General features: G+C 43.4%; 2 protein-coding genes across 5 annotated transcripts in view; one reads left to right on the top strand and one right to left on the bottom strand.

The window, feature by feature from the left end:
• The window catches only part of LOC139420919 (uncharacterized), a 439502-nt gene that overhangs the window by 146256 nt on the left and 280244 nt on the right, over positions 1-13002 (top strand). The gene's annotated exons all lie outside the window — the stretch shown is intronic.
• The window catches only part of LOC139420901 (adaptor related protein complex 2 subunit alpha 1), a 55141-nt gene that overhangs the window by 33729 nt on the left and 8410 nt on the right, over positions 1-13002 (bottom strand). For all 3 annotated transcript variants that reach the window (XM_071171311.1, XM_071171312.1, XM_071171313.1), the window contains exon 2: positions 11975-12186. In XM_071171311.1, coding sequence (XP_071027412.1) covers positions 11975-12186 — 212 coding nt within the window. The remainder of the gene's footprint in view (positions 1-11974; positions 12187-13002) is intronic.

Below are 13002 nucleotides of genomic sequence, written 5' to 3'. Positions count from 1 at the left end.
CCAGTTGCACAGGGCGGGGTCGAGACCCAGGGTCTCGAGCTTAATGACGAGTTTGGAGGGTACTATGTTGTTAAATGCCGAGCTGTAGTCGATGAACAGCATTCTTACATAGGTATTCCTCTTGTCCAGATGGGTTAGGGCAGCGTGCAGTGAATGGGAGAAACTCCCCAAATACAGTTGTGCCAAGCTTGTAGCGTTATACCCAAGATGACACGATGCTGTAATCGCTGCTTCACCAAAGTACTGAATACTTAAGTAAATGTGCTATTTACTTTTTAAAATTGTTTAGCAAAAATTTCCCAAAACCTGTCTTTTGCTTTCACATTATGGTGTATTGTGTGTAGATTGATGAGGGGGAAACATTTTTTAATCCATTTTAAATTCAGGCTGTAACATAAGAAAATGGGGGAAAAGCCAGTGGTCTGAATACATTCCGAAGGCACTGTATACAGCAGTTTTCAAAGGAAACAGCCTTAAACTTAAACTAACCAGTTATATAAAATAAAACTTGTTCCCAAATGTGTTACTTGATTGTAATAGAATTAAGTATTTCTATATATCTATTCCCTCATCTATCCATTCACCCATCCCTCCCTTAATTAGCCAGACACCCTCTCCTCAGACAGAAAACAATTACACAGCAGAATAAACTGCAGAGGAGAGGCATTTCATTTTGTCGAGCAGCAGCATAGAAAGACGTGACCCAGATGTTAGGAGTGTATTGTGACTGTAGGCTAATGTACTCTAATGCTAAATATGGTCCTGATTGAGTGAATTGCTATGCTGTTGGGGGCCTAATGCTCATCTCCTGTGTCACTATGGCTACGCCCCAATTCTCCACTCTTTTCCAGAAATGCGCACTTGCACACTCCCCGTCACTGATTTAAAAGCATGGAATTGGTGTACGCATTGGCTGGAGGGAGTTTCCACTATTGTCAAATCCATGTGAGAAACTGTGAAATTGCACACTTTGGGAGAAGGGTAGAGAATTGGGACGTGGCCACATTTTGTTTCTAATGCTGTCAAGCCATTTATTTAGAGAGTTAGAGAATTAGAATCCAAAATACTTGTCATGAATTGATCAATTTACTGTTCAATGGCGCAAACATGGCAGAACTCCCTACGGCTCTGTCGACTAGTGCCTCCCACTGGCTGCCACTTAATGTATGTTCTACATTGACGAGGGTGAGAAAGTTCAATAGCACTTCATTTGTAGTGATTGTTATCACAGGCTTACATAATAGTGTTAGGGGCCTACATATATCGTCACTGGATTGATATTGGCCCAACCTGATGCATCTGAAGGCCTTATTACAAGGCTTCATTATGCCTCATAAGATATGCTTTGTGAGTCTTTACATGCAACCACAAAATCATCATTATCAAGGTTATTCACTTAGATTATTGATCAACTTGAGTGATGCTTTGATACAGATTTGATCAAGTTGAGTACTGTGCACTAAGAAGATTCTGACTGACCTACTTGGATGCAAATTATTAGTCATATTTTCCCTAGGCTATATGATGACAGATATTTGCATAGCTTTATTAACAGGGATTCTGTTAATAAAGCTATATGATTCTCTGCCACTCTACTCTCTTCTCTCTCAAATTCTCCTCTCGTCCTCTTCCGAATAGAAAGTCTTCTCAAATGCTTTCACATGGAGGGCCATTCTAGTCCAAGAGGCTTGTGGTCCTTTAGAGTTGGGTACAGAAGAAAGAAGGAAACAGATACTGTAACAATGACCCTAGGAGAACGAGAGACTGGGAGGTAGCCTATACATGCCTCCACATCATGACAAAGTTGTGTTGTGTAGCCATTGTCCATGTCCCAAATGGCACCCTATTCCTTATACAGTACACTCCTCTTCACCAGGGCCTCATTTCCCAGAGCCTTTGTGACATTAAGATCATCGTTAGAACCTTCGTACGATGTAAATTTAGTATCGAAGGTGTTTCCCAGAGCCTTCGTTAGTAACTTTTCAGTAAAATTCCGGAAACTTTCCGGTAAATTTTCAAAAAATGTTCCATGGGAAGTGAAGCCTGGGAATTTTGCTTAAATTCTTCAAAAAGTTAGCTTATAACAGTGAACCTTTTTTGAGAGATACACAAGGCAATTCCAGGTCTTGTGGCATATTTTGGTTAAACTATGCCCAATTCAATAGAATTGCAACTAGAGGTCGACCAAAATAATTAGGGCCGATTTCAAGTTTTTATAACAATCGGAATTCAGAATTTTTGGACGCCGACTATGGCCGATTACATTGCATTCCACGAGGAAACTGCGTGGCAGGCTGACCACGCGAGTGCAGCAAGGAGCCAAGGTAAGTTGCTAGCTAGCATTAAACTTATCTTATAGAAAACAATCAATCTTCACATAATCACTAGTTAACCTAGTAATATCATCAACCATGTGTAGTTAACTAGCTTGTCCTGCGTTGCATATAATCAATGCGGTGCCTGTTAATTTATCATAGAATCATTGCCAAACGGGGGATGATTTAACAAAAGTGCATTCGTGAAAAAAGCATACCATACCTAACCATAAACATCAATGCCTTTCTTAAAATCAATAGACAGAAGTATTTATTTTTAAACTGCATATTTAGTTAAAATAAATTAATGTTAGCAGGCAATATTAACTAGGGAAATTGTGTCACTTCTCTTGCGTTCATTGCACACAGAGTCAGGGTATTTGCAACAGTTTGGGCCGCCTGGCTCGTTGTGAACTAATTTGCCAGATATTTACATAATTATGGCATAACATTCAAGGTTGTGCAATGTAACAGCAATATTTAGACTTAAGGTTGCCACCCGTTCGATAAAATACGGAACAAAAAAAAGAAATCAAATCAAATCAAATTTTATTTGTCACATACACATGGTTAGCAGATGTTAATGCGAGTTTAGCGAAATGCTTGTGCTTCTAGTTCCGACAATGCAGTAATAACCAACAAGTAATCTAACTAACAATTCCAAAACTACTGTCTTGTACAAAGTGTGAGGGGATAAAGAATATGTACATAAGGATATATGAATGAGTGATGGTACAGAGCAGCATAGGCAGATACAGTAGATGGTATCGAGTACAGTATATACATATGAGATGAGTATGTAAACAAAGTGGCATAGTTAAAGTGGCTAGTGATACATGTATTACATAAGGATACAGTCGATGATAGAGTACAGTATATACGTATGCATATGAGATGAATAATGTAGGGTAAGTAACATTATATAAGGTAGCATTGTTTAAAGTGGCTAGTGATATATTTACATCATTTCCCATCAATTCCCATTATTAAAGTGGCTGGAGTTGAGTCAGTGTCAGTGTGTTGGCAGCAGCCACTCAATGTTAGTGGTGGCTGTTTAACAGTCTGATAGCCTTGAGATAGAAGCTGTTTTTCAGTCTCTCGGTCCCAGCTTTGATGCACCTGTACTGACCTCGCCTTCTGGATGATAGCGGGGTGAACAGGCAGTGGCTCGGGTGGTTGATGTCCTTGATGATCTTTATGGCCTTCCTGTGACATCGGGTGGTGTAGGTGTCCTGGAGGGCAGGTAGTTTGCCCCCGGTGATGCGTTGTGCAGACCTCACTACCCTCTGGAGAGCCTTACGGTTGAGGGCGGAGCAGTTGCCGTACCAGGCGGTGATACAGCCCGCCAGGATGCTCTCGATTGTGCATCTGTAGAAGTTTGTGAGTGCTTTTGGTGACAAGCCGAATTTCTTCAGCCTCCTGAGGTTGAAGAGGCGCTGCTGCGCCTTCTTCACAATGCTGTCTGTGTGAGTGGACCAATTCAGTTTGTCTGTGATGTGTATGCCGAGGAACTTAAAACTTGCTACCCTCTCCACTACTGTTCCATCGATGTGGATAGGGGGGTGTTCCCTCTGCTGTTTCCTGAAGTCCACAATCATCTCCTTAGTTTTGTTGACGTTGAGTGTGAGGTTATTTTCCTGACACCACACTCCGAGGGCCCTCACCTCCTCCCTGTAGGCCGTCTCGTCGTTGTTGGTAATCAAGCCTACCACTGTTGTGTCGTCCGCAAACTTGATGATTGAGTTGGAGGCGTGCGTGGCCACGCAGTCGTGGGTGAACAGGGAGTACAGGAGAGGGCTCAGAACGCACCCTTGTGGGGCCCCAGTGTTGAGGATCAGCGGGGAGGAGATGTTGTTGCCTACCCTCACCACCTGGGGGCGGCCCGTCAGGAAGTCCAGTACCCAGTTGCACAGGGCGGGGTCGAGACCCAGGGTCTCGAGCTTGATGACGAGCTTGGAGGGTACTATGGTGTTGAATGCCGAGCTGTAGTCAATGAACAGCATTCTCACATAGGTATTCCTCGTCCAGATGGGTTAGGGCAGTGTGCAGTGTGGTTGAGATTGCATCGTCTGTGGACCTATTTGGGCGGTAAGCAAATTGGAGTGGGTCTAGGGTGTCAGGTAGGGTGGAGGTGATATGGTCCTTGACTAGTCTCTCAAAGCACTTCATGATGACGGAAGTGAGTGCTACGGGGCGGTAGTCGTTTAGCTCAGTTACCTTAGCTTTCTTGGGAACAGGAACAATGGTGGCCCTCTTGAAGCATGTGGGAACAGCAGACTGGTATAGGGATTGATTGAATATGTCCGTAAACACACCGGCCAGCTGGTCTGCGCATGCTCTGAGGGCGCGGCTGGGGATGCCGTCTGGGCCTGCAGCCTTGCGAGGGTTAACACGTTTAAATGTCTTACTCACCTCAGCTGCAGTGAAGGAGAGACCGCAAGTTTTCGTTGCAGGCCGTGTCAGTGGCACTGTATTGTCCTCAAAGCGGGCAAAAAAGTTATTTAGTCTGCCTGGGAGCAGGACATCCTGGTCCGTGACTGGGCTGGATTTCTTCCTGTAGTCCGTGATTGACTGTAGACCCTGCCACATGCCTCTTGTGTCTGAGCCGTTGAATTGAGACTCTACTTTGTCTCTGTACTGACGCTTAGCTTGTTTGATAGCCTTGCGGAGGGAATAGCTGCACTGTTTGTATTCGGTCATGTTACCAGACACCTTGCCCTGATTAAAAGCAGTGGTTCGCGCTTTCAGTTTCACACGAATGCTGCCATCAATCCACGGTTTCTGGTTAGGGAATGTTTTAATCGTTGCTATGGGAACGACATCTTCAACGCACGTTCTAATGAACTCGCACACCGAATCAGCGTATTCGTCAATGTTGTTGTCTGACGCAATACGAAACATGTCCCAGTCCACGTGATGGAAGCAGTCTTGGAGTGTGGAGTCAGCTTGGTCGGACCAGCGTTGGACAGACCTCAGCGTGGGAGCCTCTTGTTTTAGTTTCTGTCTGTAGGCAGGGATCAACAGAATGGAGTCGTGGTCAGCTTTTCCGAAAGGGGGGCGGGGCAGGGCCTTATATGCGTCGCGGAAGTTAGAGTAACAATGATCCAAGGTCTTTCCACCCCTGGTTGCGCAATCGATATGCTGATAAAATTTGGGGAGTCTTGTTTTCAGATTAGCCTTGTTAAAATCCCCAGCTACAATGAATGCAGCCTCCGGATAAATGGTTTCCAGTTTGCAAAGAGTCAAATAAAGTTCATTCAGAGCCAACGATGTGTCTGCTTGGGGGGGGATATATACGGCAGTGATTATAATCGAAGATAATTCTCTTGGTAGATAATGCGGTCTACATTTGATTGTGAGGAATTCTAAATCAGGTGAACAGAAGGATTTGAGTTTCTTTCATCACACCATGTCACGTTAGTCATAAGGCATACGCCCCCGCCCCTCTTTTTACCAGAAAGATGTTTTTTCCTGTCTGCGCGATGCGTGGAGAAACCTGTTGGCTGCACCGCTTCGGATAGAACAGTTCAGTATTTCACGGAAAGAATAAACATTTTTTTTCAAAATTATAGTTTCCGGATTTGACCATATCAATGGCCAATGGCTCGTATTTCTGTGTTTATTATGTTACAATTAAGTCTATGATTTGATAGAGCAGTCTGACTGAGCGGTGGTAGTCGGCAGCAGGATCGTAAGCATTCATTCAAACTTTACAGCGTTTGCCAGCACCTCTTAGCAATGCTTGCTTCACAGCGCTGTTTATGACTTCAAGCCTATCAACTGCTGAGATTAGGCTGGCAATACTAAAGCGCATATTAGAACTTCCAATAGTCAAAGGTATATGAAATACAAATGGTATAGACAGAAATAGTGGACGCGTCAACATTCCTATAATAACTACAACCTAAAATGTTGTAACTGGGAATATTGAAGATCTGGGAATATTGAACCACCAGCTTTCATATGTTCTCATGTTCTGAGCAAGGAACTTAAACGTTAGCTTTTTTACATGGTACATATTGCACTTTTACTTCCTTCTCTAACACTGTTTTTGCATTATTTAAACCAAATTGAGCATGTTTCATTATTTATTTGAGACTAAACAGATTTATTTTAACTTAATATAATACATAAATACAAAGTGTTCTTTGTTCATTCAGTATTCTTGTAATTGTCATAATTACAACAAACAAAAAAAATTATATATATATATATATATATATATATATATATATATATATATATATATATATATATATATATATATATATATACACACACACACACTGCTCAAAAAAATAAAGGGAACACTAAAATAACATCCTAGATCTGAGTGAATGAAATATTCTTATTAAATACTTTTTTCTTTACATAATTGAATGTGCTGACAACAAAAATCACAAAAATTATCAATGGAAATCAAATGTATCAACCCATGGAGGTCTGGATTTGGAGTCACACTCAAAATTAAAGTGGAAAACCATACTACAGGCTGATCCAACTTTGATGTAATGTCCTTAAAACTAGTCAAAATGAGGCTCAGTAGTGTGTGTGGCCTCCACGTGCCTGTATGACCTCCCTACAACGCCTGGGCATGCTCCTGATGAGGTGGGGGATGGTCTCCTGAGGGATCTCCTCCCAGACCTGGACAAAAGCATCCGCCAACTCCTGGACAGTCTGTGGTGCAACGTGGCATTGGTGGATGGAGCAAGACATGATGTCCCAGATGTGCTCAATTGGATTCAGGTCTGGGGAACGGGCGGGCCAGTCCATAGCATCAATGCCTTCCTCTTGCAGGAACAGTTGACACACTCCAGCCACATGAGGTCTAGCATTGTCTTGCATTAGGAGGAACCCAGGGCCAACCACACCAGCATATGGTCTCACAAGGGGTCTGAGGATCTCATCTCGGTACCTAATGGCAGTCAGGCTACCTCTGGCGAGCACATGGAGGGCTGTGCGGCCCCCCCAAAGAAATGCCACCCACACCACGACTGACCCACCGCCAAACCGGTCATGCTGGAGGATGTTGCAGGCAGCAGAACGTTCTCCACGGCGTCTCCAGACTGTCACGACTGTCACATGTGCTCAGTGTGAACCTACTTTCATGTGTGAAGAGCACAGGGCGCCAGTGGCGAATTTGCCAATCTTGGTGTTCTCTGGCAAATGCCAAACGTCCTGCACGGTGTTGGGCTGTAAGCACAACCCCCACCTGTAGACGTCGGGCCCTCATACCACCCTCATGGAGTCTGTTTCTGACCATTTGAGCAGACACATGAACATTTGTGGCCTGCTGGAGGTCATTTTGCTCTGGCTCTGGCAGTGCTCCTCCTGCTCCTCCTTGCACAAAGGAGGAGGTAGCGGTCCTGCTACTGGATTGTTGCTCTCCTACGGCCTCCTCCATGTCTCCTGATGTACAGGCCTGTCTCCTGGTAGCGCCTCCATGCTCTGGACACTACGCTGACAGACACAGCAAACATTCTTGCCACATCTCGCATTGATGTGCCATCCTGGATGAGCTGCACTACCTGAGCCACTTGTGTGGGTTGTAGACTCCGTCTCATGCTACCACTAGAGTGAAAGCACGGCCAGCATTCAAAAGTGACCAAATCATCAGCCAGGAAGCATAGGAACTGAGAAGTGGTCTGTGGTCACCACCTGCAGAACCACTCCTTTATTGGGGGTGTCTTGCTAATTGCCTATAATTTCCACCTGTTGTCTATTCCATTTGCACAACAGCATGTGAAATTTATTGTCAATCAGTATTGCTTCCTAAGTGGACAGTTTGATTTCACAGAAGTGTGATTGACTTGGAGTTACATTGTGTTGTTTAAGTGTTCCCTTTATTTTTTTGACCAGTGTAGTAAAAATAAAGAAAAACCCTGATCTGAAAAGGTGTGTCCATCTTTTGACTGGTACTGCATGTAATGGGGAATTGAATGGGGAATTGATAGACACTAAGGCAAACAATTCAAACAATGAAGTTATGAAACAATGAACGTGCAAAAATTCGCAGGAGAGAGCGCATTCTGGAGAGAGACGTGCATTGTGCATTTTAGCCACATTGACCTTCTTGGACTGTGCCATCCATGCAGCCTCTGCAATGGATTAGTTCACTGAGATGGGCGTGAATCAGACAGGTGTGCCATAAAAAAAAATACATATATATATATATATATTTGCTACTGCTCAACTAAAAACAAATCTCGATCTACTAACAGCCCATCAACCAAACAATTGACCAGTCGACTAGTTGGGGTCATCCCTAAAACGTTCTCAGCCGTAATTTGAGACGTAAACATTGTTTTGTCTTAAGGTGCATTGGAGAGTTCCTCCACCAAACACGAAAGAGGCATAATATAATCATTTAAATTATATCCCCCTGAACCTGGGTTGTGTTAGAGTGAACAGAGTTAAAGTGATCACCTTCTTGCACCTGCTGTGCCCTGGACACCATATGTGAATTGATCACCCCCCATCTATATTCAGAGCCCGTGCTGTTAGGATATTGACCTCATTGTGTCAGTAGAAGATGCCTGGTTATTCTTTAAAAGTGCTTTCCTCACCATCTTAAATAAGCATGCCTCATTCATTTTTTTTTAACCAGGAACAGATATAGCCCGTGGTTCACTCCAGACCTGACTGCCCTTGACCAGCATAAAAACATCCTGTGGTGTACGGCACTAGCATCAAATAGCCCCCGCGATATGCAACATTTCAGGGAAGTTAGGAACCAATATACACAAGCAATTAGGAAAGCAATGGCTAGCTTTTTCAAACATAAATGTAGATCCTGCAGCACAAACTCCGAAAAATTCTGGGACACTGTAAAGTCCATGGAGAATAAGAGCACCTCCTCCCAGCTGCCCACTGCACTGCGGCTGGTAAACACTGTCACCACCGATAAAGCCACCATAATTGATCATTTCAATAAGCATTTTTCTACGGCTGGCCATGCTTTCCACCTGGCCACCACTACCCTGGTCGACAGCCCTGCACCCCCCACAGCAACTTGTCCAAGCCTCCTCCATTTCTCCTTCACCAAAACCCAGATAGCTGATATTCTGAAAGAGCTGTACAATCTGGACCCCAACAAATCAGCTGAGCTAGACAATCTGGACCCTCTCTTTCTACAATTATCAGCCGAAATTGTCGCAACCCCTGTTCAACCTCGTTATCGCATCGTCTGAGATACCCAAAGATTGGAAAGCTGCCGCGGTCATCCCCCTCTTCCAAGGGGGAGACACTCTAGACCTTAACTGCTACAGACCTATATCTATTCTGCCCTGCCTTTCTAAAGTCTTCAAAAGCCAAGTTACCAAACAGATTACCGACCATTTCGAATCTCACCCTACCTTGTCCGCTATGCAATCTGGTTTCTGAGCTGGTCATGGGTGCACCTCAGCCACGCTCAAGGTCCTAAACGATATCATAACCGCCATCGATAAGAGACAATACTGTGCAGCTGTATTCATCGACCTGGACAAGGCTTTCGACTCTGTAAATCACCACATTCTTAACGGCAGACTCAATAGCCTTGGTTTCTCAAAGGACTGCCTTGCCTGGTTCACCACTACTTCTCAGTCAGAGTTCAGTGTGTCAAATCAGAGGGACGGTTGTCCGGACATCTGGCAGTCTCTATGGGGGTGCCACAGGGTTCATCAATGATACATCAATGATGTCGCTCTTGCTGCTGGTGATTCTCTGAACCACCTCTACGCAGACAACACCATTCTGTATACTTTTGGCTCTTCTTTGGACACTGTGTTAACAAACCTCCAGATGAGCTTCAATGCCATACAACTCTCCTTCCGTGGCCTCCACCTGCTCTTAAATGCTAGTAAAACTAAATGCATGCTCTTCAACCGCACCTGCCCGCCCGTCCAGCATCACTACTCTGGACGGTTCTGACTTAGACAAATACCTAGGTGTCTGGTTAGACTAAACTCTCCTTCCAGACTCACACTAATCTAAAATTAAATCTAGAATTGGCTTCCTATTTCACAACAAAGCATCCTTCACTCATGCTGCCAAACATACCCTAAAACTGACTATCCTGTCGATCCTAGACTTCAGCGATGTCATTTACAAAATAGCCTCCAACACTCTACTCAGCAAATTAGATGTAGTCTATCACAGTGCCATCCGTTTTGTCACCAAAGCCCCATATACTACCCACCACTGCGACCTGTATGCTCTCATTGGCTGACCCTCGCTTCATATTCGTCACCAAACCCACTGGCTCCAGGACATCTATAAGTCTTTGCTCGGTAAAGCCCCGGCTTTTCTCAGCTCACTGGTCACCATAGCAGCACCCACCCGTAGCACACGCTCCAGCAGGTATATTTCACTGGTCGCCCCCAAAGCCAACACCTACTTTGGCCGCCTTTCCTTCCAGTTCTCTGCTGCCAATGACCGGAATGAATTTCAAAAATCACTGAAGCTGGAGACCCATTATCACACTCACTACCTTTAAGCATTAGCTGTCAGAGCAGCTCACAGATCACTGCACCTGTACATAGCCCATCTGTAATTAGCCCATCCAACTACCTCATCCCCATACTGTTATTTATTTTTTTGCTCCTTTGCACCCCAGTATCTCTACTTGCACATTCATCGTCTGCACATCTATCACTCCAGTGTTTAATTGCTAAATTGTAATTATTTTTGCCACTATGGCCTATTTATTGCCTTACCTCCCTTATTAACTTATCTCATTTGCACACACTGTATATAGATTTTACTTCTCTATTTTGTTATTGTTGTTCGTTCATTCCATGTGTAACTCTGTTGTTGTTTGTGTCGCACTGCTTTGCTTTATCTTGGCCAGGTAGCAGTTGTAAATGAGAACGTGTTCTCAACTAGCCTACCTGGTTAAATAAAGGCAATTTTTTTTTAAATAGATTACATATTTCTTACTGTAAACAGAGGCAAGTCTCCACAGTATTTTTCTATGAGAATGTTCCACAATGTTGTACCCAACTGAATGTGCAATGTGGCATGTAAAAATGAAACCACTATTCTGACATGGCTAGAGTGAATGTGTGGTTTCCACAAGATTATCAAGGAAGGAAAGGTAGGAAGGAGGACGCATTTTCAAAGTACTCAAACCAGACCAAAGGCTACCATTGTGAAAAAGTTTGTACTGAAACACGCCCTGTCAGGTCAACCTTATACGATATGTATATAAAAATATTTAAGTCTAACACAATAGTCATACAGTCATACATACTGACATTTTTAAGACTACTTATAAGACTTTTAAAGTCTTTGATCTGGCAATTGAATGTTCAGGTCAGAATAGCTGAATACCAAAGCAGAGCTTGACATTCGAATGAATGACACTAAGTTCAATGATCTGTTGCACTGCAAATATAGACCCCAGAATGGGTTCAGTAAATGCACCAGTGTAGGTTTAGTATCAACATTGACAGTTTAAGAGAAAAAGAAATACAGTGGCAGGCAACCAGTACAACCAACTGACAAAACAGAGACTGGGATATCAAGATAGAGACAGACAGACAATGAGAAATGGAGTGCCACAAACTGAAAATATACAGACAACCCACACACAGACATAGCCACAAGGGCACAGCACACATACATTTTTCATTCATACAAGTTGGGTGCTCTCTCTCACACATGCACACTTCACTTACGATCTGTTTCTCTGTGTACTTGTTGGAGCTGAGCAGGTTGACAGCCTCCATGTGTCCAAAGTCGATGTCATGTCCCAGCAGGAAGATGAAGAGTAGCTTGCAGACATACTTCTTCTTACTATAGCCATCCAGTGCCTTGTCCCCCTTGAACTTGGAGCGGATGTTGGCCAGCTCCTTATTGATCCGCTTGATCTCCGCCTCCTTGCTCTTGCCTGGGGAGGAAGTAGGGTAGCAATTTAAGTTTGGATTCAAGTTAATACTTTATTGCCATACCAACCAAAGTCGTAAGGAATTAGATTTAATGCAACTCATTAAAAACAAGGACAAAAAAAAATACACATATACATACCAGGGATTGACATTCAGGTAAATTTGCCAGTGGCACACCACGAGAATGTGAATAACGCGAGTAATTTCAATAGCAGGTGATTTTAATCTTTAATTTCTGGGCTGATCAAGTAGTCTATAGAGTTCATACAGACATTGGCAAGTCAAATTGAAGGACTTTTTCAAGTGCTTCATTGTAATTTTCAAGGACCTAAATTATATATTTAATTGTTTTACTAGCCTATAGAACCCCCCCCCCTACATTCGTATGCATTACAACTAAAAACATTTATTAGGCCTTCCCAATGGCATTATGCATTGAAATCCACATTTTTTATATTCTAGAATGTCAGAACAATGTGGGCATAGCCTGGCTAAATAAACAGTAGGGCTGGCCCCATTTAGTCGACTGGTCGATTGTTTTGTGGATAGGCTGTGGGTCGAACAAGATTTCTTTAGTCGAGCGGGCCTAATTGATTATATTTCTTTAATGGTCAGAAAATACACCGGTATGATTTGCGCCTGTCTCAGTGGACTAATCCATTGCTGAGGCCACGAGGATGGCACAGTCACTCGAAGTCATGTGATACTGAAATTGTATTCGGTTATTATGTAAAAATAATGGTGCAACACTAATCAATCTAATATTATTGTATAACAAATGCGCTTTCTCCCGAGTTGGATACGGTCGCTGTTCGCGG

The sequence above is a fragment of the Oncorhynchus clarkii genome, chromosome 12 (assembly GCF_045791955.1).
Source record: "Oncorhynchus clarkii lewisi isolate Uvic-CL-2024 chromosome 12, UVic_Ocla_1.0, whole genome shotgun sequence".
Lineage (NCBI taxonomy): Eukaryota > Metazoa > Chordata > Actinopteri > Salmoniformes > Salmonidae > Oncorhynchus > Oncorhynchus clarkii.
Note: the sequence above shows the minus strand (reverse complement) of the source record. Positions and strands in the feature narration are given on the sequence as shown.